At 56.4% G+C, this 25,515-nt stretch overlaps 1 protein-coding gene across 6 annotated transcripts in view; it reads right to left on the bottom strand.

Moving 5' to 3' along the window:
- Positions 1–3,147: 3,147 nt before the first annotated feature.
- The window catches only part of GSG1L (GSG1 like), a 206,172-nt gene continuing 183,804 nt past the window's right edge, over positions 3,148–25,515 (bottom strand). For all 6 annotated transcript variants that reach the window (XM_041747034.1, XM_041747035.1, XM_041747036.1 and 3 more), the window contains 2 exons: positions 17,644–17,711; positions 3,148–5,623 (listed from right to left, as the gene is read on the bottom strand). In XM_041747034.1, the coding sequence (XP_041602968.1) occupies positions 5,526–5,623; positions 17,644–17,711 (166 nt within the window). In that variant the 3' untranslated portion in view covers positions 3,148–5,525. The remainder of the gene's footprint in view (positions 5,624–17,643; positions 17,712–25,515) is intronic.

Raw genomic sequence — 25,515 nt, 5'->3', positions numbered from 1 at the left:
CTTGTAAGTGTTGGCTCAGCTTAACCAAAGCAAACACCAAGTGAGCCACACCAGTTACCAGTCCTGCATAGCACCTCTGCCACCCTGAGTCCCACGGCATCTCCGCATGAACCCCAGTGTCCCCTCCCTTCCCAGTCCCCATTGAAGACTGCAATCCTCAGCCTGTGGCCCCCCGAAGGCCCCAGAGCATGTCCCTCCCTGGGAAGTCAGAGGAGGGAGGGGATCATTCCTGGACCCTGAGACCTCTTTGGGGTCAGCTCGGTGACCTGTGCACGCTGGGGGTGGCAGTCCCCACACTCAGCCCTGGTGGAAGAATGGAAGCCTTGCCCTGGGCGTTCTGCCTCCCACCCCCGTGTCTCAGGCCCTGCCTGCATCCCTCGCCACAGCCCTGCAGGCCTCAGAAGTGACAGTGCCGTGGGGCCCTGGCCTGGCCATCAGGCCCCAGCGGCCTGTGCGTCCAGAGGGCTCACCGGGGGGTGGTGAGACTCAAGCCTCTGGTGTCCAGTCGGCGACAGGCCCGGGGCAAGATGGGGAGGCAGATGGGGCCTCCATCTGATGGGTCTGTGTCCCCGAGTCCTGCGGGCTGTCTGCCTGGCCCTCTATGACATGTGGGGCGTTCATGACCCGCTTCCAGGTGCCCAGCCCCCGCCGGACAGGCCTTTGGCAGCCGCGTTCTGCGAGAGTAGCCAAAAGATACTAAGGCCGGCACGTACGAAGGCCTCACCCCCAGCAGGACGCGCTAGGTTCCATCCCTGAAGGATACATGACACTGAGATGTCACACTGTGGGTGCCCTATCCCCAGATGGTTGTTGTGGGGACCCATGACCAGGGGCCAGGGGTCAAGTCCAGGCGAGGGATTTCACCTGCCACCCCTGCCCCAAGCCTGGCCTCACTCTGCGTCCTTACCTGGACGGTAGGGTGCCAGGAGCACCTGCTTCGGGGAGCTGCTCGGGCGTCCTTTCAGCACCTCCCGGGAGGGAAGACATACCCGCCACATCCCACGACACCCCTCCCTTGCGAGTGGTGCACACTGAGGTTCTCCTTGGGGCTGAGCTGGGACTCCAAGGCCCTCCAGCCCCGGACCTGGGCTCCTTGCCAGGGCAAGCGGGCACCGCCTCCCACCTGCCACTCCTGACCTTCCGGACGCCCACACTCACCCTGGACGTTCCTGGGGGGATTGGGAAGGTCCAAGGATGGAGGGGGGTGCTTGGTGCAGGGGCTCGCCACTCGCCAGCCCGGCCTCAGGCAGTGGAACTCCTCTCTGCTCCCCTGGAGTCCCAGATCCCCCCCACCCCCACCCCTGCGGGCTGTGCTGTGCTGTGGACAGGGCAGGGGTCCCACACCGGGATTTCCTGTCTGTCCGAGCAGTAAATCCGCGCACGGAGCAGATTGGTTTTTCCTCTTGACTGATGGTCCCTGGCTGGGCTGAATTTGTTCCTCAGTCCCGGGGGGGGGGGGGGGGGCTGCCCACCAGTGCGGTGGTGCGATTCACCCACTGCCCACGGCCCTGGACTGAGGGCTGAGCGGCGCTAATCTCCAGCCCCCACGCCGTGTGCCCCGGGCTGCACCTCCTGTGGTCTGGGGTCAGGAGCTTTGCTAACTCAGCCGCTTAGACGCCACTTTTCCGGATTCCCGCCATGGCCCCAAGGGGCCCCCGGTGTCCCGTGGGCACAGCATCGAAGCCCAGAAGGAGCCTAGAGAGAAGCCAGCCCAGCTGAACCCGGACGTCCCTCATGCCCTCACCGGTCCCCAAGCCCCACTGGGGCGACTTCTCTCATCCTGGTGCCCCTGCAGCCTAAGCCCCACCATCTCTCACCAGGACCTGTGCAGTCCCGTCTCTGGTCACCCTGCCTCTGCCTCACACCCCATCTCCCAGGCCTCTCCCCACACAACCAGGAGGAACTTGCCCAAATGCAGAGCTGACCGTGGCCTCCTCTAAAAACCCTCCCACCAATGGCTCCCTGTGAGTGACCTTTCAGGTGACGGCCACACTCCTGGCCATAACCCACAGGCCTCACCAGCTCTGACCCCTGAAGACCAACTGCTCAGTAGCAGACTCCACGCCCTCCCCTGGAGCTCCCAGCACTGTGTCCTGTCAGAGAGCCACACACAACAGTCCTTTCGACCCCAGGGCCTTTGCACTTGCTGTGGCTGCTACTCATCCTCCCTTGCTGCTTCCTTCAGTCCCTGTAGCATGGCCCTTACTGAGAGGCCTGCCCTCACCGTTTCAGAATAAATCAGGCCTTCCCTTGGTTCACTTGCACAGCACATCTCACACTTGGAAGTGATATTTTTGTTGTTCGAATGATTTGAGTAGTCTCTGTCTCCTCACTGGAAGACAAACTCCATGAGGGTGAAGATCATGTCCTTCTGACTCACCGTGGCCATGAGTGCAGGTCCCTGGTGGTCTCGGGATTTGAACTAACTCCACGGCCTCTGACGCCTCACTTCCTCCCCAGGGGATGAGCCCCCCCACCCCGCCCGACTCGGGGTGACAAGTCAGGCCTGGCTGCGGCGAACGGATACCCATGAATCAAGCTGACATTTCCATTACCTGAGGGGGACAGGCGTGTGGCTGGGAGAGGTTGGTGTTGGTGAGGGGGGCGGCGATGACTGCTCATCACAGCCCCCAGCCAGAGAGGGAGGTCAGCCCTGAGACTTCCTGAGGCCTGGGTCCTCAGCTGGGCCCCCAAACCCCCTGCAGCCAGGGAGGGGGCACGTGAGCAAACAAGAGGGCAGAGCCGCACTACGGGGCCTCAAGCGTGTGCGTGCACGGGGACGAGCTCCAGCTCACTGGGGTCGGTGTGTGCACAGAAGCACAGGGAGCATGGATATAGAGACGCTGGGTGCGGGCGTCCAGGGCAGACCTCTCCACGCACAGCCAGGCCCTCCATCTGGGTGGACGTCCCCCTCCCAGGAACTCTCAGGAGGGACCCACCGGGACCACCCTCGGCCTACCTGGCGTGCTCCCTCTTACCTAAGGGCAGCCTTGTTGCTGCTGGCCCCGTGAGAGGCCCAGCTCGCCCTCTGCCCAGCAGGCCCGGAGGGGCGGGAGGACTGAGCAGGGGCGGCCCCAGGCGCCTCCTGGCCCGTGACGGGGTAAGAAAGGCCTGTGCTCGAGCCGTCCGCGTACCATGATCACATACCACTTGCACGATTATTTATTGAATATTTTTCAAGCCAGCTCTTTGTCTTTTTACTTAAATGCCTATTTTGGTTTCATCCTAAGCGATAGCGTCTGTGAAATCATGACACGAATGTGCCCGTTATACATTTGTTTTTCCTAAAACACATTTACATAAACACAACTATTAAAATAGGTTAAAATTTTTGCCCACGTGTCAATTAAAATCATCTCCTAGACTTCGGTGGTCCAGCTGCCAACGACAGGAGGACCCCGGCGGAGGATAAAGAGCCCCAAGATGCCTGGTGCCCTGGGAGCCCAGCCCCACCCTGTCCTCAGTGCTCTCTTCCCAGCCAGAGGCCAAAGCCCAAACTCTCTGTCCTGACGCTCCAGATCTTAGGCGGTGGACCCTAATCCCCTCCCAGACCCGTCTCCCGCCCCACACAGTAGGTGCACAATGTTTACCGACTGGATGGAAAATGGATTAATGAATTACTCACTTGATTAATCAATGCATGCATGAGTGAATGAGTACACACCTCCATGTGTGTGTCGCCCCGCACCTGAGACTCAAGCTACCTGAACCCGCCCCTGCCCCAAGCCTGGAATCTGAGAGTCTTTGCCCCCCACTTCCCTCCACACCTGCCATCTAGACTGTTGTAAAGTTCCTACAATGTCCCAACTTTCCTCCTCTATCTTCATACCTACCTGACATCTAGGTAACCTTCAGGTCTTGGCTTAAACATCTTTTTCCCAAAGGAGCCCTCCTGACCACCACCTCCTCCCTCCCCCAGCAGGTGCTGCCTTTGGAATCCCATAGACCCTGACTTTTCCCCATCAAGGTAAGAGCAAACACCAACAGAGCCAGGCTCTGTTCTGAACGCCTCACAGGCATTATTAGCTCAGTGAGCCCTCGGGACGGCCGGCTGTAAGAGGTAGGTGTAAGGATTATCCCCATGTGCCCACGGGGATGAGGCACAGAGAGGTTAGGTCACTTGCCTAAGGTCTCAAGTGGAGGAGCCAGAATCGGAATCTAACCCCAAGCTGCTTGGCTCCAGAGCCGGGCCCCGCGACTCATCACACGCTGTACAATAACCATCTGTCGAGCAATCTATCACGCCCATCTGTGAGGACAGGCACCCTGTCTGGATGGCTCAGTATCCTGTCTCAAGTGCTTGGCACATAGTAGGGGCACAATGAACCGTATCACTGGCTAGATGAATACACAGATAGGTAAATCATGAGGATGGGTCACACACAGAAGGAAGATGGATGGATGTCTGACCCAAAGAAGGACGACGACTGGTAAGTGGATGATGGATGGATGATGGACAGATGATGGACGATGGGTGGATGGATAGATGGATGGATGGATGACAGATGATGGATGGGCTTATGGAAGGATGAAGAACATTCTCTACTTGGGGGAAAGCTCCAGAAATCCTTCTGGAAAGGGATGAGGCCTCTTAAAGTCCTGGTTCTGATCTCAACCCTGCCATTCACTAGCTCTGTGATCTTGGGCAAGTTACTTCATCTCTGTGACCCTAAGTTCCCTCATCTTTATAATAGGATGTTTCCCCAGGCATCGAAGCCCTAGGGCTTGATGTAAAGGTAGCTCCAGACACAAGGGCAAGGGTCCCCATCGGGTCAGGGCAGCTTAGGGCCTGGCTTGAGGGCCTATCTCCCAAACTTCCCACCTGCCTGTCCCACCCCTACCCTGCCCACCCTTGGGAATCCAAGGCAGCCTGCCAGCCTGGCTCTGCCCTGACCCCGATCCCAGGCCCAGCCTCCTCTCTGGGCTCCCTCCCTCCAGCACCTCAGTGTCTGGTCCTGATCCCAGCACACGCAGCTGTCTCACCTTCAGGCTCCTTGAGGACCCGACAGGATGGGGCCGTGGGGGGCAGCCACAGCCCAGAGAGCAACCGGCCTCCACACATAGCAACAAAACAGGTTCAACAAGCATTTATTGTGCCCCTGCTGTGTGCCTGCTGTGTGCCCCCAAGGTGGTGCCAGCGCCGGGAAGCCGCACCCACTCCTTGCCTGGCGCACCGCCAGGCACCCCCTGAACTTCCCGGCTGGCCCTCAGTGGCCAGTGGCCTTGTCCTTCCTGGCGCCCCAGCTGCACCAGAGAGGGTGCTGTGTGTGACGGTGGCAAGAGTCAGGAGTTGCTGTCTCACAGTCACATGTGCAGCCCTGATCATTCCCTCGGGCCACCCCGGCTCTGTTTCCGGGGCCCTGAGCCCCAGGCGGCGGTGGGAAGGGCAGGCCTGGGTCTCCCACACAGGCCGGCTGAGTTCACAGCCCACGGGCCAGGTTTCCGGGGGCACCAGACCGCTGGTCTTCTGGCGGGGGGCCTGTTCCGGTGACAGCTTGAGGTCTGGGGGCCAGGCCGGGTCTCAGTCACACCCAGTGCCCCAGGACCCAGCACTGACGGTTCAGCTCTGGCATCTCCTGTGCAGAGCTCCGGGGCCAGGAATCTCCCATGTGTGGATGGTGTCCTGCCAAGAGACAGGTGGTCAGTGCTGACAGCCGCCTCCTTCCACCCACACGTCCACTGGCCACCCGCCCCGCCAGGCCTTCCAGTGGCCCTCTAACCCCCCACCCCCCGTCTGTCAACCCACATCTAGCCCTCTACCACCGGCTCACCACCCCATGCCCCCATCACCCACCCACCTAGACAGCACCCACTGCCATCTACTTAGCACCCACCAATGTGTCCAGCATGCCCTCCGACACTCCTCGCACCCACAACCCACCCCCACTCATGCACCTCCCCCTGTCAACACAGCAGTGCACCTGCCCTCACGCTGTCCACTAACACGCCAGCAGCCCAGCTTCCCGCAGCCACACCTGCCTGTAACCCGAAACATCCTCATCCCCCCACCCTCCACCTCCCCGCCCGCTCACCTCTCCCCACCCTGCCGCCAGTCACATCCACTAACTCACCCGGTGCCCCCAGCCACCGGCCCTCCATCGTCCTGCCCCCACCTGCCCACCCATGACCCCCCATCCAGCCCGGCCATCCTGGAACCACCCCCCCCCCACCTCCCCAGCAGGGCTTCCCCGAGCTGCACCGCATGTCTCCACATGTTCAGGAGAACTGAGGGCACACAATTCCCAGCCCCGTCCTGATGTGACCCGAGGGGCACGTGCTCAGTACGTGTACGTGGCCCCCAGGCAAGGCTCCACCACAGGCCTGTGCCCTGGGCTCGGGAAGCCCGCCCTCTGCCTCCCCTCGGAGGCCTCCTTTGCGGCCTCGGACAATGCCGGAATCGGGGCCACCCCCCCACCCCCAAGACCTGCCAAACCATCCTTGTACTCCTGGCCATCAAATCCTCAAGGCGCAGCCCACGTGTCCTCTCCGACAGGAAGCCCCCCGGACATCCCTGGAGCCCACAGTGTCTCCCTCACGTTGGAGCACCCCTCCCGGCAGCACTCCCCAGGGTCACCCCCCTTACGCCTCGAGCCGAGGAGAACAAGGGCTTGACCCGTGGCAGATGCTCCGCGATGGATCAGTGGAGACAGAGGCAGAGGAAACGGGGCCGGAGAGACTGCTGCGGTGCCCGGGCTGGAGGCCGGAGAGGAAACCAACAGTGACGGAGCGTCCACGGTCTACACCGACTTGCCTCTGGCCTCCCAAGCTGTGAAGTAGCTACGACCCATCTTACAGATGAGGGAAGGGAGACAGCGAGGATAAGCAGCCGCCTTCGGAGTCACAGCTGTGGCGGAGCAGGACTGAATCCTTATCCTCCTGATTCCAAACTTCCGCAGTAGAGACACTTGTTCCATGTTGTTTGGTTGTGTTTCTGCACTGAGCTCTAATGGAGGCTCAGATATTCTTGTCACCCTTTGGGGTCAGACGGCTCCTTGTAGCAAGCCCCTTGGGGTGGGAATTCCTGCTGACACCAAGCTCTTGCTTGCACACCTCTAAAGACAGACAGCTCATTACTCTTCCTCCACCCCCAGGGCAGCTGTGACTGTTGGGAGAGTCTTCCTCAAGGCAAAGGCTGGAAGGCCACGGTCAAAGGGGAAGATGGTTTTTGGGGTTTTATTACTTTGACTTTTTTTTTCAGTTTTTAATATTTACTGTTACTGCTTTGCTAATTTTACTCTAGTTTTTAAAGGGTGGGGAAATATTTGGCAAATATTCTGGAACCATTTGGCCTCTGGGAAAACATTTGTTTTGGCCTCAGCCACTAACAGTTGCATTCTTTGGAAGAATGCTGCCAAGATATAGGTGTTTGGATTTTTTTTTTAAACCTAGAAGCAAATATTTGATGTGCAGGAAGGTTTGATTGTTTTCCTAAATGAATATTTAAAAGTGATAGTAGCTGCAATGTTGACATTGCCAACAGGCCGAACCCCGGAGAGTTTGTTGGAACAGAGAGAAAGTGATCATGAATTTTGAGGGAAAAGGAAAGGGCCATGATCCCCATCCTTCTTGGAGCTAAAACCAGGCTCCTCATCCACCGGATCCAGAGGTGGATTTGTCACTCTGCACTGGGACCCTCCTTTCTTATTCAGTCTCTGGGGAGGGGCTGGGGGCCCAGAGCCACTTGTAGTGGAGAGTGGGGAGCTCTGTCCTCCCCATGTCTGAGGGGTGACCCGCAGGCCACCACCCTTCTTCCTGTCTCTCTACTTTTGGGTGAGGTCCTAGCTGGGGGTGGGGGGGAGGGGGGAGCACCTCGTCCTATAGATCGGAGAATACCATCTCAACATGTCTACTAGGCCCAGCCGAACGGCATAAATGAGCGAAGCAGCCAGAAGCAGCCATTCTTCAGCTCTGGCCAATTGTTGCCATGGAGAATGTGAGCTCAGATCTTCCAAAAAGTTCAGAGAAGCTAAAAATCAGAATTTCGAAATAAAATCTCCTGGCTTTTCAATACTGACAACTGAGGCTTTTAAAACATTTACAACCGGGACCCCTGGGTGCTGGGTGGCCCAGTGGTTTAGCGCTGCCTTCGGCCCAGGGCGTGATCCTGGGGTCCCGGGATCTAGTCCCGCGTCGGGCTCCCTGCATGGAGCCTGCTTCTCCCTCTGCCTGTGTCTCTGCCTCTCTCTCTGTGTTTCTGATGAACAAATAAAATCTTAAAAAAAAAAAAATCAAACATTTACAACCATCTGTGGGCTGAGTAGCATCTCTTCCCAGCCTGCATCCTGGTTCCATGACTCTGTGCCGTGGCTTTACACATGCTGGTCCCTCAGCCCGGTGCCCTTCCCTGCTGTTTCCTGGCTGAAGCATCCCATGACCTCCCAGGCCTCGCTCCCCACTGTGACCCCCATGACATGCTGCAGAGCTCTCTCCCCTTGGGCTTGTCACTTTGTATTGTGAGGGTTCCCAACTAACCTGGGGACCTCGTGCAGGCAGGGACTGGGTCTGCTTCCATCCTGGAGCCTTGGGCCCCCAGCAGCTGGCCAGGCACAGGGCAAGTCCTGAGCTTTCTTATTACAAATGAAGAAAGCAGGCGGGAGGAGGTTGGAGGAATTTCCAAGCCTGGAGAAGAAGCTCAGCCGGCCCTTATGAGAGGCTCCTTGGTAGTCTCTCCTCTTGTAGATACGGGCTTAGGGGGAAAAACTATGACCACTTCTGGCAGTCAAAGGTTCAGATCCAGGCTGCACAGCTTATAAGCTGTGTCACCATTTTTTTTTTAAAGCTGTGTGACTGTTGCCAAGTACCTTCTCCTCTCTGAGCCTGCAACGGATGTGAGTTACAAAGGGTTCAGCAGGCCCAGCAGAAATCCTTCTAGAGATCCTACTAGAAATCCTTCATCATCCGACTTCAGATAGATGCAGAAATAGCCACATGCCAGTACTGGAGGGGGCTTGGGTTCAACCACTTCTCTTCACAGATGGGGAGCCACGGCCCAAGGGCGGAAAGAGCTCTGTCCGGGCGCCACTCAGAGGGTTGGTAGCCAGTACTGCGTTTCAAATTCCCTTGGAAGCAACCAGGCTTAGCAGAGTACTTGGCCCAAATGCACATGAACATTTTTAATGTCCTGTCCCTTCCGTCCTAACTTCTTCATCGTTCAGTGGGAAATCACTGTCATGAACTCCCCCGGGGCACCAGGATCCCCAGGGGATTAGCTCTCAGCTCTGCTGAATTGTGTGCAGTCGCATCTTCTGTTCCAGAATGGATTCACTGAGTCGGAAGGGCCCTTGAAAGCCCAGACTGGCAGTGCCACCGCAACCGTGTCGCAGGGGAAATGGGGGCACGGCACTTAGACGGGATGTAAAGCGTCCAAGGCGCTCTGAAGCTGGTAAAGGAATTGAAGACGGTGGGCAAGCGGCTGGTATTGGTGATCTGACCCACAGCAGCCCCGCTCCGCCCTGCTGTCCAGGGGGTGACGGCCTCCCTTGAGGCCTCGGGGCCCATCCAGAGCCTACAGTCAAGCTGGCCCACCTCGAACTCTTTCCTCTAGAAAGAGACGGCTGAGGGGCGTGATGGAGAAATGAATGGAGGCTGGCGCTGAGGTGTCTGGCTTCGGAGGCCCTTGAGCTAGTGGCACCATCGTCCCTTCGCACTCCTAAAATGTTGCTACCTTGGCGAGGGCCCTACAGCTGCTTCTCCAAGTCAACCCTGCTCTGTAAATCAGGATCCTAAGGGCACTTCAGAGACTCTGGTGTATTTAGTAAGAACCAAATCATTGACACGATTCCTCCCAGGTTCCCCTACTGAGCTGTATGTCAAACGTGAGGACAGAGACTAGCTGTGCTACTGCTCATTGCTGTGTCCCCAGCACCTGGCTCAAATCCACGTGGAGTGCCCATAACATAGATGCGTTAAATGAACGAACAAAGATTTGAGAAGAAGAGCAGGTGTGTGTGAGATCCACGTGGAGGGGAGGCTGGGTTTTGTGGTCTACCTGGGGGCCAGCTTGTCTTAGGAGATCAAATGGGGGCCCCATCCTTGTCCTCACACACGTCCATCTTCTGGGGACTCCATGTTTCTGGACCATGACGTGCTCTTCATCTGTTCTCCACACTCGGGATCGATCGGGTTAAGTTCACTTAACCTGCCACCTCTCCCAGGACCACTGACTCCTTCCTTCTCTTATTAGACATTTGTTGGGCACCTACTGTGTGTCAGCCTCCACAGCAGGTGCTGGGTCTGCAGACATGAGTGAGACACCTGCTAGCGCTAGTGAGGAAGACAGACGCAAATAGGAGGAAGTGACAGGAGCACACGCATCTACAGCTCTTACAGGGTGGCAGGAGTCATTCACTGCCTCTCACGTGCACTGGCCCATTTAATCCTCAGAAATATGAGCGAGGTGCCATTACTATGCCCATTTTACAGATGAGGAAAGTGAGGCCCAGACAGGTTAAGTCACTTGTCCAAAGACCCACTGCTGGATTTGAACCCAGGCATCCTCCAAAGGCTGGGCTTGTAACCATCATCAAATCCTACCTTACAGACATGAACCTCAGGACAGGAAAACGCTGAGAGGAACAGGACCACCTCTGGCAGGGGGATGGAAGGGGGCTAGCTGCCATCCCCGCACATTTGAACTAGACCTGGAAAGCACTATGAAAGCTCACTATTGCATGGGTAGGGTTTGCTTTTTGTCCAGCAAAGGAAGGGAGCAGATCTTTTCAGGCAGAAGGAACAGAGTGTGAAATAGGTTCTTGGCAGGTAAATGAGGTTTTCAGGAGGTGTGAAAAACCTAGCACTGTTGCTGGCTGGGGGAAGCGAGAAGGTTCATGTGGCTGGAAAGCCGGGCACCTGCAGCTGGCAAGGGGAAGGGGGGTGCTGTGGAGCCCGGCAGGCTCCTCAGGGGGACAGGGTTCATCCTGCACCCGGGGCCTCCACCTTATCATCAGACTTACCTGATGCAGATTCCTCAGCCCTGCCCCAAACCCAAAAATTGGAATCTCCAGGGAAACTTGCATTTTCACAACTGCCCCCAAGTGCTTCTTAGGAACAGGTGCCATGGGAGCAACTGCCCTGGGCAGAAATGGTCACAGACAAGAACAAAGGCAAAGCAAGTGGCCCAGATCTGTGACCACAGACACACACCAGACAAATGGTGGCCAGACAAATGACCTTGTTTCTCTGAACCCAAGTATCTTTCCCTGTAAATGGAAATACTTGTCAGAGCAAATACTGCAGGAGGACTAAGTGAGCTAATGTCCCTCATTCGCCGGACATGTGCCGAAGACAGACAATGGGCTAGGCACTGGGGCTGCCGTGCAGATGTGGCTATGAGGCCCCTGTCCTCAAGACATCTCCATCCTATTGGGGAGACAGTTACAGAGAAGGGTCCTGAGAGCGACAGGTGGCTGCGAGATGAAGTGGGGATGGGGGTGGGATGGGGTGAGAAGGCCTCTGCGGGCATGTGTGGGACGGGTCAGCACAGTGCCTGACACCTGCCAGGGCAGCCACCACAGGAGCTTCTGAAGCTAGGAGGAGGGGATGGGGGGTGGGGGACAGGACCAAAACTGTCTTAGGAGGATGGATTGAAGAGAAGCTGGCCCTAGAAGCACCAGTTGCCATCCAGAAGCCACCAAAGAGCCCAAGCAAGGGACAAAATGCAGACGTGCTCCTGGCTGCAACTTCAGAGCGACAGGTACTGGCTCGAGGCTGAGTACTGCTCAGAAGCCGGTTTGCAGGGCAGCAGAAACAGCATCACGTGGGATCCGTCAGGAATGCAGATTCCCAGGCCCCACCCGGCCCTCTTGAGCAAGAAACGCAGGGGTGGGGCCTGGCAATCCGCATTTTAGGGAGTCCCCCAGGTGATTCATATGTGAGCATCGGCCTGGATCTCACAGCCCCCAGGGCCCGGGTCTCAGATGCCTCCAAGCCACATACCCGCCTGGGTGCTCAGTGAGTTGGCATCGATATTTATTTCAGAAATATTGTCTGTTTCCATTTTAATAAAAGAAGCAGACTTGAGCAGTACTATATTGGATCTGATTTTGATCTAATAAAAATGCCAAGCTGCTCTGGACCCAGGAAAGTCTTCCTTGAAATTCCCTCTGCTATTTTGAGGGCAGCAGCGGCAGAGACCCATCCAGACGGAGCTCCCAGAAGCCACCTCTGCACCCGGCAAGTGACAGCCTCTTGCCCAGCCCGGCCCGGCCTTACAGACACACCTGGCAAAATCAAAAGCTTGTCTCGGGCATTGAACTTGACAGCTGCAATCAGCTGCAAGCCCCAGTTGCCCCCAGAAGGAAGATGCAGACACCTGGACCAGATGGCAGCATCGCCTCCATCAAATGTCACATCTGATGTGCTCCCGAGCTAGCTGATGGCACTGCAAAGGCCCAAAGGCAAGTTTCAAAAGCAAACTCTTTCCTCAGGAAAAAGAAATTGTAGCAGAATCCATATCACGGTAGCCCAAGAAAAAAAAATAGCGACTTCCGGGGCAACTAAGATAACCACAAGTTCATGTAAGCATTTATGGAAAAGTGACTGCTCTGGTGGGAAATGGTGGGAGAAACTTGGGAGGCAGCAATTGAGCACCTGTTGTGTGCCACACACTGTTCTAGGCTCTCAGATCAGATGCAAACAAAACAAGACAGGGGGCCTGTTCTCCTAGAACAGAGGAGGCCACCAAACAAAAACTGAGTATGTAAATACAAAAAATAGTTTCAGAAAGGGACGGGTGCCATGAAGGAAAGAAAACAAGGTGATAATGAGGACAGTGGGAGAAGCCGGTGCAGTCAGGGGAAGCTTCTCCAAGCAAGCCGTCTTCTGGCTGAGACTTCAAGGTGAGACAAAGTGAGCCATGCAAGGATATAGAGGGAGAGCATTCCGGGCAGCGAGAGTGGCAAATGCAAAGCCCTGTGAGGGGATGTTTTGGATGTTCTAGAAAGAGAAAAGATGGGGGGCGGGGCTGGGTTGGAATGAGAGAAGGGAGAGTGAGAGGAGCTGAGGGTGGGGGTTTGGGAGCCAGAGCAGGAATGGCCTCGTACCCAGAGGAAGGAGGGAGATGGACACCCGAGCTGGGCTGTCTCTCCCAGGGGACCAGAGATCCCAGCAAGTCAGGGTGCCTTTCCGCGCCTCACTCGTTCCGTCCTCACAGAAGTCATCAGCCCTCCTTCCCGGGGCTGCAAACGGCTGAGCAGAGGCCCGCACACAGTAAGCCTTTAATAACGCGGGCTCGCTGACATTCCTCCTCCCCCGTTCCTCCTGCCCGCAAGTCAGCCCACCACAAAATCCGAGCAGCTGTTCGGTGCAGAAATATTGCAAAACTCGACCAGGCATTTCCAAAATATTTTCTTGGCCAAAACCCCACGAGCAGCTAAGAGGCTGCATTTTGGAGATGGTGCTGTTTCCCCAGGTGGCCTGAGGAGGCTGCTTTCCTAGCCCACGAGGTCTGCGAGGACCAAGTCCACATGTGGCTGGGCCCGGAGGCCCTGGACCCTGCCCGGCGACTGGTAGATGCCTGTGCCCGGCACGGGAGCCACCCACCGACATGCGGCAGCTCACACTGGTGGCTCTGGGGCCAGAGAGGCTGGGTGCAAATCCCAGCTCTGCCTCACTTTCCCTGCCTGTAAAATGGGACAGTGTTTAGGATTAAGTAAGTGGATAAATGCAAAGTCCTCAGAACACACACCAGGACGGGATAGCAGCAGACCTGAGGGTGTGGGACTGAGTTTTTCTTGTTGACTATTTTTGTAATCAAGTCCAGGAATCTGAAGCACTGTAGGACTGTACCAAGCTGGATCACCCCTGGTCACGGATCCCCTCCCTCTCTGGCATCTTGTTCTCACCGCGAGCCCGATGAGGCACCATGCCTCTGCTGTCACACCGACCCCTGCACTGACCCCACTTCAGCTCTGGCCACACGATCCAGCCATAGTCAGGAGCTCTCCCGTCCAGGAACACACCTGGTTCACCCCTGTATTCCAGAACCCAGCAGAGGCCCAGTCTAGAGAAGCATCTTTTGTAAAGATGTGTTGAATAGGGGATCAACGGGGGTCTCAGCGGTCTAGCACCGCCTTCGGTCCAGGGCCTGATCCTAGAGACCCCGGATCGAGTCCCGCGTCGGGTTCCCTGCAAGGGACCTCCTTCTCCCTCTGCCTGGGTCTCTGCCTCTTTCTCTGTGTCTCTCATGAATAAACAAATAAAATCTTAAAAAAAAAAAAAAGATGCATTGAATAAATGACTTTCCTGTGGCCACAGGAGCAGCCACGGCAGGGTAATTCAAGTGACCGAAGCCAACTCCTCTGACAGCTGACGGAAGCCCCCAGCGCCTCTGCTGGCCCCGGGGGAAAGACTGCTGTCCCCGGCAGCTGGGCGACCTGGTAAAAGACACACCTGGCAGAGGTGCTGTGGGATCTGAGGCCCCTTCCTTCCTGAGGCACAGGGAGGTGGCAAATCTCCGGGGGCCGCTGACAGCCCTGGGCAGTGCCGTCCCCACCTTCCCCCAGTCCCAGGGCGGTGCATTAGGATCGGCTGCTTCACTGCCTCTCCCCACCCGCAGCGTGCTCCCTGGAGGACCTCCTCAGCTTCAACCACCTCCCTTCCCAACTCTGACACCGTCCAACATCACCCGGACAAAGCACCGCGGCCCCACCAGCCTGTCCTCTCCATGCTGGGCACTTGGGGCCCCTAGGCCCTTGACGGCTGGAGCAAGCTTTACGTCCCCTGGGCTCCTGGCCGCCCGCCCTCGCTCCGAGCAGACAAGCAGATGCCACGGGTGCCCCCTCGGCCAAGCGGACTGCTGACCTCCACCTGCCCCAGGGGGATGCAGGCAGCGCTCCGTGGCCCGGCCACCCTCAGGGCCCGAGCAGAGCTGCGGCCGAGGCTATGTGGGTAACTCCAGTACGTGTGCTCTGCACTGGCCGCCCCGGGCCCCTCAGCAGGGTTCAGGGCGCTCGCCTCCATCACGGCCTTCAGCCCCCTGCCTCTCCCTGCAGGGGCTGCCTTCCCCACTTCTACTTGTGTTTTCTGAGATCTGGAATACGGGGGTGAACCAGGCGTGTTCCTGGACGGGAGTGCTCCTGACTATGGCTGGATCGTGTGGTGCTTGCTGCTGAGTCCTTATCTCTGGACCTGCTCTGGGAGACCCAATGAAGACATTCTGACGAATCTTCCAACAGAGAGCTCTTGAGCGCACCCGTTCTCACCTTCACCGCCGGAGGTCAGGCCGCCGTCGCCTCTCCTGGGAATGGCTACGCCTGCACCTAAGCTGCCGGCCGGCCTCTGGCCTCGCGCCCTCCACCCCTTCCCCGCAAGACAGATGGACGCAGGGACGGTTATGGCCAGATAGAGAGATACAGATACGGAGACAGACAGGTGATACAGTCCCAAGTACAGACTAAAGGTAGAGATCGACACACAGACACAGATGAACAGTCTGGGTAAGTCTCATCCCTGCTCAGAATGGCTCTGGTCTCCCCACTGCACGGCCAGCCCCCTCCCACGCTCCTGCCCCTGTGCCCCCGCAGCCCCATCTCCTGCCTTCCTGCCTTCCCACTGCTCCCCTTGCTCCAGCCTCGCTGGCTTCCAGTCCTGGCTGCTCCTGCTTTCGGGACTTGGCGTTTGCAAGCCTCCGCCTGGAAGGACCTTTACTGGCTGGTTCTCATTTTTTCAGGCTCCAGTCAGAGAGGTGGCTCTGCAGGACCCTGCCCCATTCCCTCTCCCACCACACGCTCCCTCTGAGCACCTGACGGTACCTGAGGCTGTCTCGTTTCTGAGCCACTTCTTACTTTCTCCCTCCCCCTAGGCTGTGAGCCCCACAAGGCGGAGGCCTGTCTGCTCTGGCTCACGGCTGGTCTTCAAGGGGATGGAAGCTGGACTCTCTGCAGGCTGTTGACCCGCATGTGAGGGCACCCGATGCTCCTTTCGTGAAGGAATGCTGCTTGGCAGATGACTGGGTGCCAGGGCAGGGGTCAGGGCCGTGGGAACGGGGCTGGGCTCTGGGGGAGGGAGGTCTGCAGTTCCCCCAACCCTGGGCGTCCTCATTAATTCCAGGGCTTGCTCTTAGAGCCAGACTGAGTCCCTCCAACTCTTTCTTCATCCTTGGGCTTCAGGGACTGGTAAGGTTGCCTGCCCATTCTGCAGGGAGTGTGGGGAGGCTCAGGCCCAAGCAGGAGCTTATGGTGCTTGAACACGTCAGCGTTCCCAGTTTTTATCCCTACTACGTGCTTCTCGAGCCTAAGGGATTTCTCCTCCCCTCTGTTATCTTCAAGGTGGGTCCACCCCCACCTTTTCCATGCCCTGGTTCCTGACCCCCTCCTCCAGGAAGCCCTCACTCCAGCACAGACACCTGGCCTGCAATCAGTGGGTGAGCCCAGCGCCCCCTGCGATGCCACCCCGCATTCCTCGGGTGGGTGACTCTTGTCTTGGTTATCTCACGGGGGGCGGCGCCTCCTACAGGAGCCTCTTCCCCCAGAGTGAAGACCAGACCTCTCCTCTTGTCTTCCCAGGCCCCTCACTCCGGGCTGAGCCACTTCTCGGTCAGTTCCCCGGATCACGGGATTTGGGGTTAAACAGACCTGAGTTCAAGTCTCCACTGTGTCCGTTCGGATATCCCCAGAGCCGACCCTGAGGGAGGAGCTGGAGAGTCGGGGAGATGTCAGGAGGTGCAAGGGAACTGGGCGTAGGGAGGGAAAGCAGCACAGAGATGGGGAGGCCGCCAGCCCAGGGAGGGCTGTGAAGCCCGCCACACCGGTCTCTAGCCGTCCAGGGGACCATGCAAAACACATGCCTCGGAGCGAGCCCACTCCCGGGGACGCAGATACCGACCCCTGGAAGGCACGGGACATTCCTAAAAGGTCTGAGAGATGCGGGTGGGGCGCAGAGAGAATCTGCTGGAACTGCCCTGCCACGAGTAGCAGAGCTGTGTGACCTTGGGCAAGCTACTCCACCTCTCTGAGTCCAAATTTCCTCACCTGCAAAGTGTGGCTCGTAGTCCCAGCTATCGGGGCTGGGGGCTGGCAAGGCCAGGAGACCAGGCAAGAAGAGCCTGGGGTGCGGTGGGGTGGGCGGGGGGCACGCGGGGCCTCATCCGGGCTGAGCTGAGCTGCTGCCGTTTTAACTTTAACCTCACGTCGGCTGCTTTTCTGGCTGGAGCAAGGCCCTCTCTCTCCTTTCACCTCCCTTCTGCTTTCTGGTCCAGGCATTTGTTTTCCTAATTGGTGCCCTCGATTCTGTCTAGGGCGTCCCCCACAGTGAGGCCTATGAAGTCCATGCATTCTGGGCTGCCAGGAGCCTCCCCAGCCCAAACACACATGGTCCACAGTCACCTCCCTGACTTGGTGAGTTGGACCGGGGAGTTGTTGCCCTTTTGGACCAACACCCAGCCCAGCCTGGCCTCGAGCTGTGGCTCGCCGGGCTGCCCTGAAACACCCAACATCCCCTCCCTTGCTTAGCATCCCATCTCCGCCATGAGAGGACCAAGGCTGCCGTGTGCAGAGGACATGCTACACCACGATGCCAGCCTCAGTTTCCCCATCTGCAGAGTGTGTCTGTGGGACCAAGCAGGGGCGCAGGGAGAGATTGGCCTGGCTCATCTCCAGGCTCCCCTCTCAACGGACGGCGCGGGCTCCTGCAGACGAGGCCACTTACGGGCAGGGTATCTCTCGTGGCGACAGTCTAAGCGGAGGTCCTCCTCATGCCCATCCCCCTTCTCGATCCTGGAAAGAAAAGGACCCAACAGCCTGTGTGAGAAGGTGCAAGCTGAGCTGGCACAGACCCAGGACCCAGAAAAAAATACAGCCTTTTTTCCCTTTGGGAACACTGTGCAAAGCCACCCACGCCGCCGCCACCACCACCGCATGGGCGCTTTACCACAACCCTGTTAGATGGGCACCATTATCTCCATTTTGTTGATGGAGAAGCTGAAGCATCAAAAGCTAACGTGACCAGCCGAGGGTCACACAGCTAAGAAGTTAGAGGCAGAAGAGGGATGCAAACCCACGTGTTCTCAGAAAAAGAGGTTCCATTATGTGCAAGTGCTAGATTACAAATGATGGTTTGATGAAAAAAATTATAGGCTGATATGCACAAAAGATTATTTGACAGAATATATACCAAAAGGCCAATGGTAACTGACCCTAGATAAGGAGGATAGAGGGATTAAATCTGGAACCTTCTTTTTGCTTACCTCTATCCTATGATTTGGGGGCAACGGACTCCTAATAACTGTGTCACTTTTCTTAACTAAATGAAAACACTTCCTCAGGGCATTTCTACATATAAACAAAGCCACGGTCTTCTGACTTCTGGCACCAAAGGTTGGAAGGTTGGAAGGTGGCTCCTTCCCACCAACACGTGCAGCTTCCTTCTCCTCTGGCATCTCAAGATGACTGCAGCTCCAGAGGGGGCTGCAACGGTGTGGCAGGGATGCCAAGCACAGAGCAGTGGCTGACAAGGGTCTGGGTGGAGGCAGCCACAGACCTAGACCCTCGCCCTCACCCCACCACAGGTGGGGCCCGGGGAACGGGCAGGGCCATGTTCCCACACAGCGCTCGTCCCTTCGTAACCCGAATAAGTCACGGAGCTTCACGTGGTCCAGGTGTGCATCACCTTTAGAGGAACACAATCTGGTCCCCAGAAGTAGAAACGATTCCAATCATTATCATATCTGCTGAACAACACCAGAAGTACTCCCATTTCTGTATCTGTGGCCACACGGTTTTATATCTCTTCAATTCCTCTTTGCCTTTTTAAAAAGATTTTATTTATTTCTTTGAGAGTGGGAGCGAGTGGTGGGGAGGGGCAGAGGGAGAGGGAGAGAAGCAGACTCCCCACTGAGCAGGGAGCCCAATGCGGGGCTCCATCCCAGGACCCTGGGGTCATAACCTGGGCCAAAGGTAGATGCTTAACCGAATGAGCCACCCAGGCGCCCCTCCTCTTTGCCTTTTACTTGCTCTGCGTTCCTCCATCACCTCTTCTTTGCACTGATACCCTCTCTTCTCTCATGGAGGGAAGTCTCAGGCCTCGCCCAAGAAACTGCCCCACCCCTGTTTTCTGATTCTTCCCATTACGTCTTACTTCTAGTTGCCCAGCTGTGTCCAGAAGTGTGGGGCTGAAGAAGGAGACGTGGGGAAGGTGATGGATGACAAGCAAGCAATGGCATCTGGCATTGCCAAGAGAAGGGAGGGAAACACTCATGCACTGAGCCTTTCGCCCCCTCGGATTGCTCATTCATTTATCCGGCAGGAATGTCCAGAGGAGCTGCCCTGGGCAGTTTACTCCAGATGCCGTGTGCACCATGGAATGTCTACCTCACAGTCTCTGCCCTCAGAGAGCATCCAGTCCAGTAGGAAGACAGTGTGCACACAAGTCAGGCAACAAGTGCGGTGTAACGCCGCCCGAGGTTGCCCACGCTGCCTGCACCCAGGGGCTAGGCGCAGGCTTCCCAGGGAGCAAACTCTGAACATGGTGGTTGTTGTTCGTACAAGATTTTCTGTGGCCTGGGTGGTCCCAGATGGCAGAACAAAGCCCCAAGGGCTGAGTGAAGGCAAGTGCTGTAGAAAGCTGATGCTGTGGGAAGGTTCCACACAAGGAAAGGTGTCCTTTTGTGGGGGGGCATCTTTTAGTAGAAACATCTTTGTTATTTTCCTGATAGCTCTCCTGATAGCTCTTTGTTATTAAAAGACAAAAAAACCCAAAAAACATGTCCCACTCATAGATCAGAAGTCTCCTTATAATGACACCTCCATGTGGTGGCATCATCACTGCAAGGAGTTTAGTGTTTATCTTTTCAGAATTCAAACTTTTGAAAAAACATATACAGCCTCAAATTAAATATGCTTTTGTAACCTGTTTTTTTTTCCTTACCCACAAATTTTCCACATCGTTCTATGTCAGGACACATAAATCTCATTCCCATTTTTCCTCGTATTGCATGTGAGAGAATAGTTAATATTCAATCCGTTACTGACAGACATTTAGGGGTTGTCCAGTTTTACATTCCTCAGTGCTGCCTGTATGTCCAGCAAGTTGCTGAGCTCCCCATCCCCAGAGGTAATCAAGGCTAGGGTACCACCCATCATGAAACGGCAAACACTGGATGGAGACTGGACCAGGTAACGGAGCTCATCCTCATGCCAGAGTGCCCTCTCCCAGGCCATGCCCAGGGACTCTGGGCCAACGGATGCCTGCCCTGCCCCCGTCCCATATGGGCTTTGCATACCCTCCTGTGTCTCCCAGCCTTAACTTTGAACTGATTCATCGATCTACCCAAGACTCCCAGTTCTCATGGCTTCTTATCTTCTGAAATCACCCTCCTTTCGGCCTCATGCTGGGCTCCTCCTTGGGCTCTGTGGGGAGTCTCAGCTCTGGGGAGGGGAGCCAGTGAGCAAAGAAGCTGGTGTTTAAGGAGAGAAACAGCCCCACCCCTGGTCACGGAGACCTGGTTGCCAAGAAGCCCAAAGCTCAATAGTTAATGTGTCAATGAACACCTGCCAATCAGTGAGCATGGGCTTGGGGGCCACGGGCAGGACTCAGAGGGGCCTCTGCCTCCAGAAGCTCATGCCTGTTATGCACAGAAACAAATAATCATAACTCATTATGCTAAGTTTTAGGCCAGAGAGTGTTAATTAAGCAGGTTGGCTGGGTGGACACCTGCCTGGTACAGGTATTGGCAAACTTCTCCCAGAAAGGTCTGGGTAGTAACGACATGAGGCTTCTCTGTCACCGACCACTCAGCCGCCCCTGTGGTCCACAAGCAGCCACAGACACTGTGCAAACCAACGGGTGTGTTCACTAGACGTTTATTCGCAGCAGGTGGTGAGTCAGATTTGTTTTTTGGGAGACAGCATGTAAATCCCTGGTCTTAACAGTGGGTCTCAACTTGGGAGGCCGGCTGAAGTGACCTGGGGAGTGCGGCCAGGGCTGAGAGCCACCTGTCGGGACCAGCAGGGGCTTCGTGGACCGGCAGCCTGCTGGAGGCCACCTGACCTGCTCACTTCTCAGGTTGGGGGCTGGACCCACACTGGTCGGCCCATCCTTCTGCTGCACCGTGTCGCCATTCTGGAAAGACCTGTCTTGTGCAGCTTACCCGATTGCTCAAAATCCCATGATCTAGAGGTTTCTCTGTGGCAACGGCACAGGATGGTAAGCATGACGGTGAAGACAAGCACCACTGCCCCGCCGATGGTTGTGAACACCGGTGCCGGTACTGGCACAGAGCGAGGGCTCCTAACAGGTTAACCACCACTACTTCTAAATTCGCTTGTTGATCTTCCCTGGTACGTTTTGAAGTCTGAGGGAAGAGGACAGAGTTTATCTCGCTCTGCCCTTGGAGACCTCAGGGTCGAGCCCGGTGCTTGGCACCAAGCACCCCCAAGAACGTCAGCACAGAGGGAGGGGGAAGGAAGGAGTAAAGGCAGCCCGAGGCTAAGAGTAGCCTGCATGGGGTTCCTTTCTTTCTGCATGGAAAGAAAAGGAACAAGGGCAAATGGCACTGGGTGACAATTATATTTGATTTGAACTGTGATTTCCTGCAGGAAATATTATGTGCTTTCTAAAGACAGGTGTTTTTTTTTTTTTTTTTAACGGTGGTGCAAGAAAGTACCCACAAATCTAAGTGCATGCCTTGAAGGGTAAATGGGGGGTGGTGGCGGCGGGATGCATGCAGTGCTCAGCAGGGGTAGCAGGTGGGCAGCGAGCACCTCTGTCCTCCGTGAACCCGCTCTGTGCTTCCCTCTGCGGCTGTCAGGCATCTCCTCTGAAAGCTACTTGAGTCTAACCACGTCCTGGTCACCTGCAAGCCTGATTTCCTCCTCTGATCAACAGGCATAATATCGTGCCTACCTCTCGGGGTGGCTATAGGATTTTCTTTTTTTTAAGATTTTTTAAATTTATTCATGAGAGAGAGAGAGAGAGAGAGAGAGAGAGAGAGAGAGAGAGGCAGAGACACAGGCAGAGGGAGAAGCAGGCTCCATGCAGGGAGCCTAACGTGGGACTCGATCCGAGGTCTCAAGGATCATGCCCTGGGCTGAAGGTGGCGCTAAACCACTGAGCCACCGGGGCTGCCCTGGCTATAGGATTAAATGAATGAGTCCGTGGGAAGTTCAATGTGTCTGTGGAGTTCTCATCACGTCATTATTACTATGGTCATCATCAGCCTCATCTCCGGGGGGGCCTTTATGGTCTGTCCCCCTGTGACTCCACCCCGTACAGTTTCTGATGTGGAAGGATAGTGTTTTAGCATGTTCACCAGTTCCCATCCCCCCGCCCCCCAAAAGCCACACACACACACACACACACACACACACACACACACACACCCTTCCTGCCACTCTGTCTGTTAGACCTGAGCCATGTGATACCTCGGGAAAGGGGGTGTTTTGGAAGAAGCAGAGAAAGGGCTTCAAGGCATTGAACACCTCTGGATTCAGGGCAGGGCGCACCCACAGCGGGTCACACGCAGCCTTCACTCCTAGGAGAGCCAGTCTTCCCCAACTGGGGACAAGGAGAGTCCGCGCAGAAGCTTGGCTGGTGCCCAGCGAGGAGGATAAGCCTGGGTGAGAATGAGGAACTGCGGTATCTGCTCTGACTTTCAAATGAGAGCAAAATACACTTGTATAAATCGTCCTAATCCTCACCATTTGGGGTCCCTTTGCACCTGTTCAGACCTGTACCCCAACCAAGGCTCCTGCCGCCATCAGTACCATCATCCCCATTTTACAGGTGGGAACACCGAGGCTGAGGTAGCCCCGGGACTTGCCCCAAGCTGAGCGGTGTGGTTCTGGTGAAGGTGAATGGCTGGCCCTCCAACAGAAGGCAAGAGCCAGCCTTTGCGGCCTCCGTGCATACGCCCCTTGGCTGATGTGAAGGTGAGAGTGTGACGTCACTGACCGAGGAGCCGCACGCTGCTCCCCCCCACCTCCCCCGAGCCAACACAGGCTGGCTGCAGCTAGCGCCGGGCTGCGGTCTGAACTCAGCCTTACCGTCCCTGTACCTGGAGTGTCCTCCACTGCATCCTGCAGATTCCCCAGCCCCCAGGGACTCGCGGGCACACCCGCCCGGGCTACATCTGCCTGCGTCGTGAGGTCCTGGAGGGAAGTGGGGACCATCCAGTTCCGGCCCTCAGAACTGCCAGCAGATGTGCAAACAGCTGTGTCTGGTGTGACTGCATGGTAACAGCCACCACCCAGTGACCCAAACTTCCATTCCAGCTGAGACTGGCTATTGGTTCTTTTTTGAGAGAAGAGATGGATGGAGGGAAGTGACGGAAGCAGAGAGGCTCTGAGGGCTTGAAGGTGGCCCAGAACCACCGCCCTGTCTCCTCAGGAGGCCCCCCAATATCTGCCCGCCTGATTCCAGGGCCAAACGTGGCCACCGCAGGTCAGGTCAGCACAGCCAGGGGCTCCATCAGATCTTCTTTCTGCTGTGAAAGCAGCCCCAGGGCCTCCCCAGCACAGCTCTTCCAGAATGTTCTCCATTCCCGTGGTCCTGCAGGTATCATCCTCAAAGCCAGCCCCTCTCTCATGGCCACAGGCTGGCTTCTGTTTTCCAAACTTCCAGTCACTTCCTAGTATGTACTGGCAGTCTGGGCTGTGCGTGCTCCTCAACCTGTCTGACAAAGGACTTAGGTTTCCCCCCTTAATTTCCAATCTACCTTGGACTAATTTTTCTTTTAAGTAAAATACAATAAAGGGATGCCTGGGTGGCTCAGTGGTTGAGCATCTGCCTTTGGCCCAGGGTGTGATCTTGGGGTCCCAGGATCGAGTCCCACGTCAGGCTCCCTGCATGCAGCCTGCTTCTGCCTCTGCCTGTGTCTCTGCCTCTCTCTCTCTCTCTCTCTCTCTCTCTCTCTCTCTCTGTGTGTTGCTCATGAATAAATAAATAAAATATTTTTAAAAGCAAAATATAATAAAAATGAGTTACTGGAAGAGTAAATGGAAAAAAACCACATAGGAAAGCAAGCTGGGGTATCCCAGCAAGCTCAGCCATCTGAGAGCTTCCAAACTTCTACTTCAACTCCTGTCCTCACGTCACTGTGGATGTTTGCAAACGGGCCCTGGGTGGGGGAGGCCACACTCTGAGGGGTGCTGGCGGGTAGGGCCTTCCTTGATCCACTGGGCATGTCCCTCTCCCCAAGCCGCAGCGGGACTGCATCTGCTCCAACCTGACCTTTCCTGAGCTGGGCAGTGCCCCCAAAGTCCCCCAAGCGGCCGGTCTGGTTCAGCCGATCTGGGGCAGGGCCTGAGAGTGCATTCTAACCGGTTCCCAGGATCGCACTGGGGAGCCAGACGCTGGACCCTCGGCTTCGGGCACGCGTGGGGCTCCTCTAAGCTTTGGCCACGTCGTCCTCGTGTCCTAGGCTGTGACCCAGTGGACCCAGGCCTCCCGTGTCCCCGTCTACAGTCCCAGCTACACGTAGGCAACACCATGGTGGCCGGAGGCTCTCTCGCCAACCCCCCCCCCCCCCCACTTTTCATGTCCCCTCCAGCTGGCTGGTATTAGGGAGAAAATGGGGGAGTTCAGGGAGCGGCCGTTCCTTCCAGATGTTCTCCTGCTTCCCTCTGATCGCTCTGCACTCGACAGCCCATCTGTGCGTTCAGCTTTCCCCTCACGCCGCGCTGGCCGCCGTCTCGTCACGGAGCCAGCCGAGGGCCTGCGTCTCCGCGGGGTCAGCTCTCATTGCTGGGGGCCGCGCTCCTCTGCAGAACACACGGCGATTCCAGGGGACCCGCACGGAGCGGGGACGGGGATGGGCGCCGGCGGCGCTGAGAAGGGATGCGCGGGCCGCGAAAGCGGATAAAGGCAGGCCAGGGGGTGCTGTGACCGAACACGTCTCAGAGGCTCCACATCTAGGGGACAGTCGCAGAGGACAAAGGACATAGGGATTCCGAAATGATCCATTTGCAATGGAATACAGGCTGGAATTAAAAGGAATGTCGGCGAATCGATGGCTCTAAGTAGGAAATTAAGATTCTGGAACCTCATATCAAAAGCGCCATTCCAGGACAGGGGGAAATGAATGGGGTTTTTCTTTTCTTAAAGATGCTTTTTGTTTCTTTGTTTCTTTCTTTGTTTCTTTCTTCCTTTCTTTTGTTTTTTGCTCTTCCCATCTTATGAGTAATACATCACGATTGGAAACATTTGGGGAAAATAACAGCGAAGAACAATACCCATCCACGTTGTCAACGCCTTTCCTGACTGCCATGTGCAGTTGAGCTTTCTCTCTCATTTCTCCAACACTCGGTTTTTAACCGAGACCTCTAGATGTGAGCACTTTGAGATTATTTTCAGAACTGCACGGGTGGGAAATTGCGACTTAGAAAATGAAATAATCATTAGCACATGTGGGACCCCCGCCCCACCCTCTGCAGCCTCTCGGGGGCTCGAGACTTGGTTTATCTCAAAAGCACTTTCCTTGGCCTAATACAAGAAGGTGAGTACGCCGAGGCGTGGTGCTTCTCAGCTTGGCTAGGGAAACGGTGGGCAACAGGTCACACAGGCAAGCTCACTGGCAACTCCCAG

Source organism: Vulpes lagopus, chromosome 3 (genome assembly GCF_018345385.1).
Source record: "Vulpes lagopus strain Blue_001 chromosome 3, ASM1834538v1, whole genome shotgun sequence".
NCBI lineage: Eukaryota > Metazoa > Chordata > Mammalia > Carnivora > Canidae > Vulpes > Vulpes lagopus.
The sequence above is the reverse complement of the archived record's forward strand: the minus strand, read 5'-3'. Positions and strand labels throughout refer to the sequence as shown.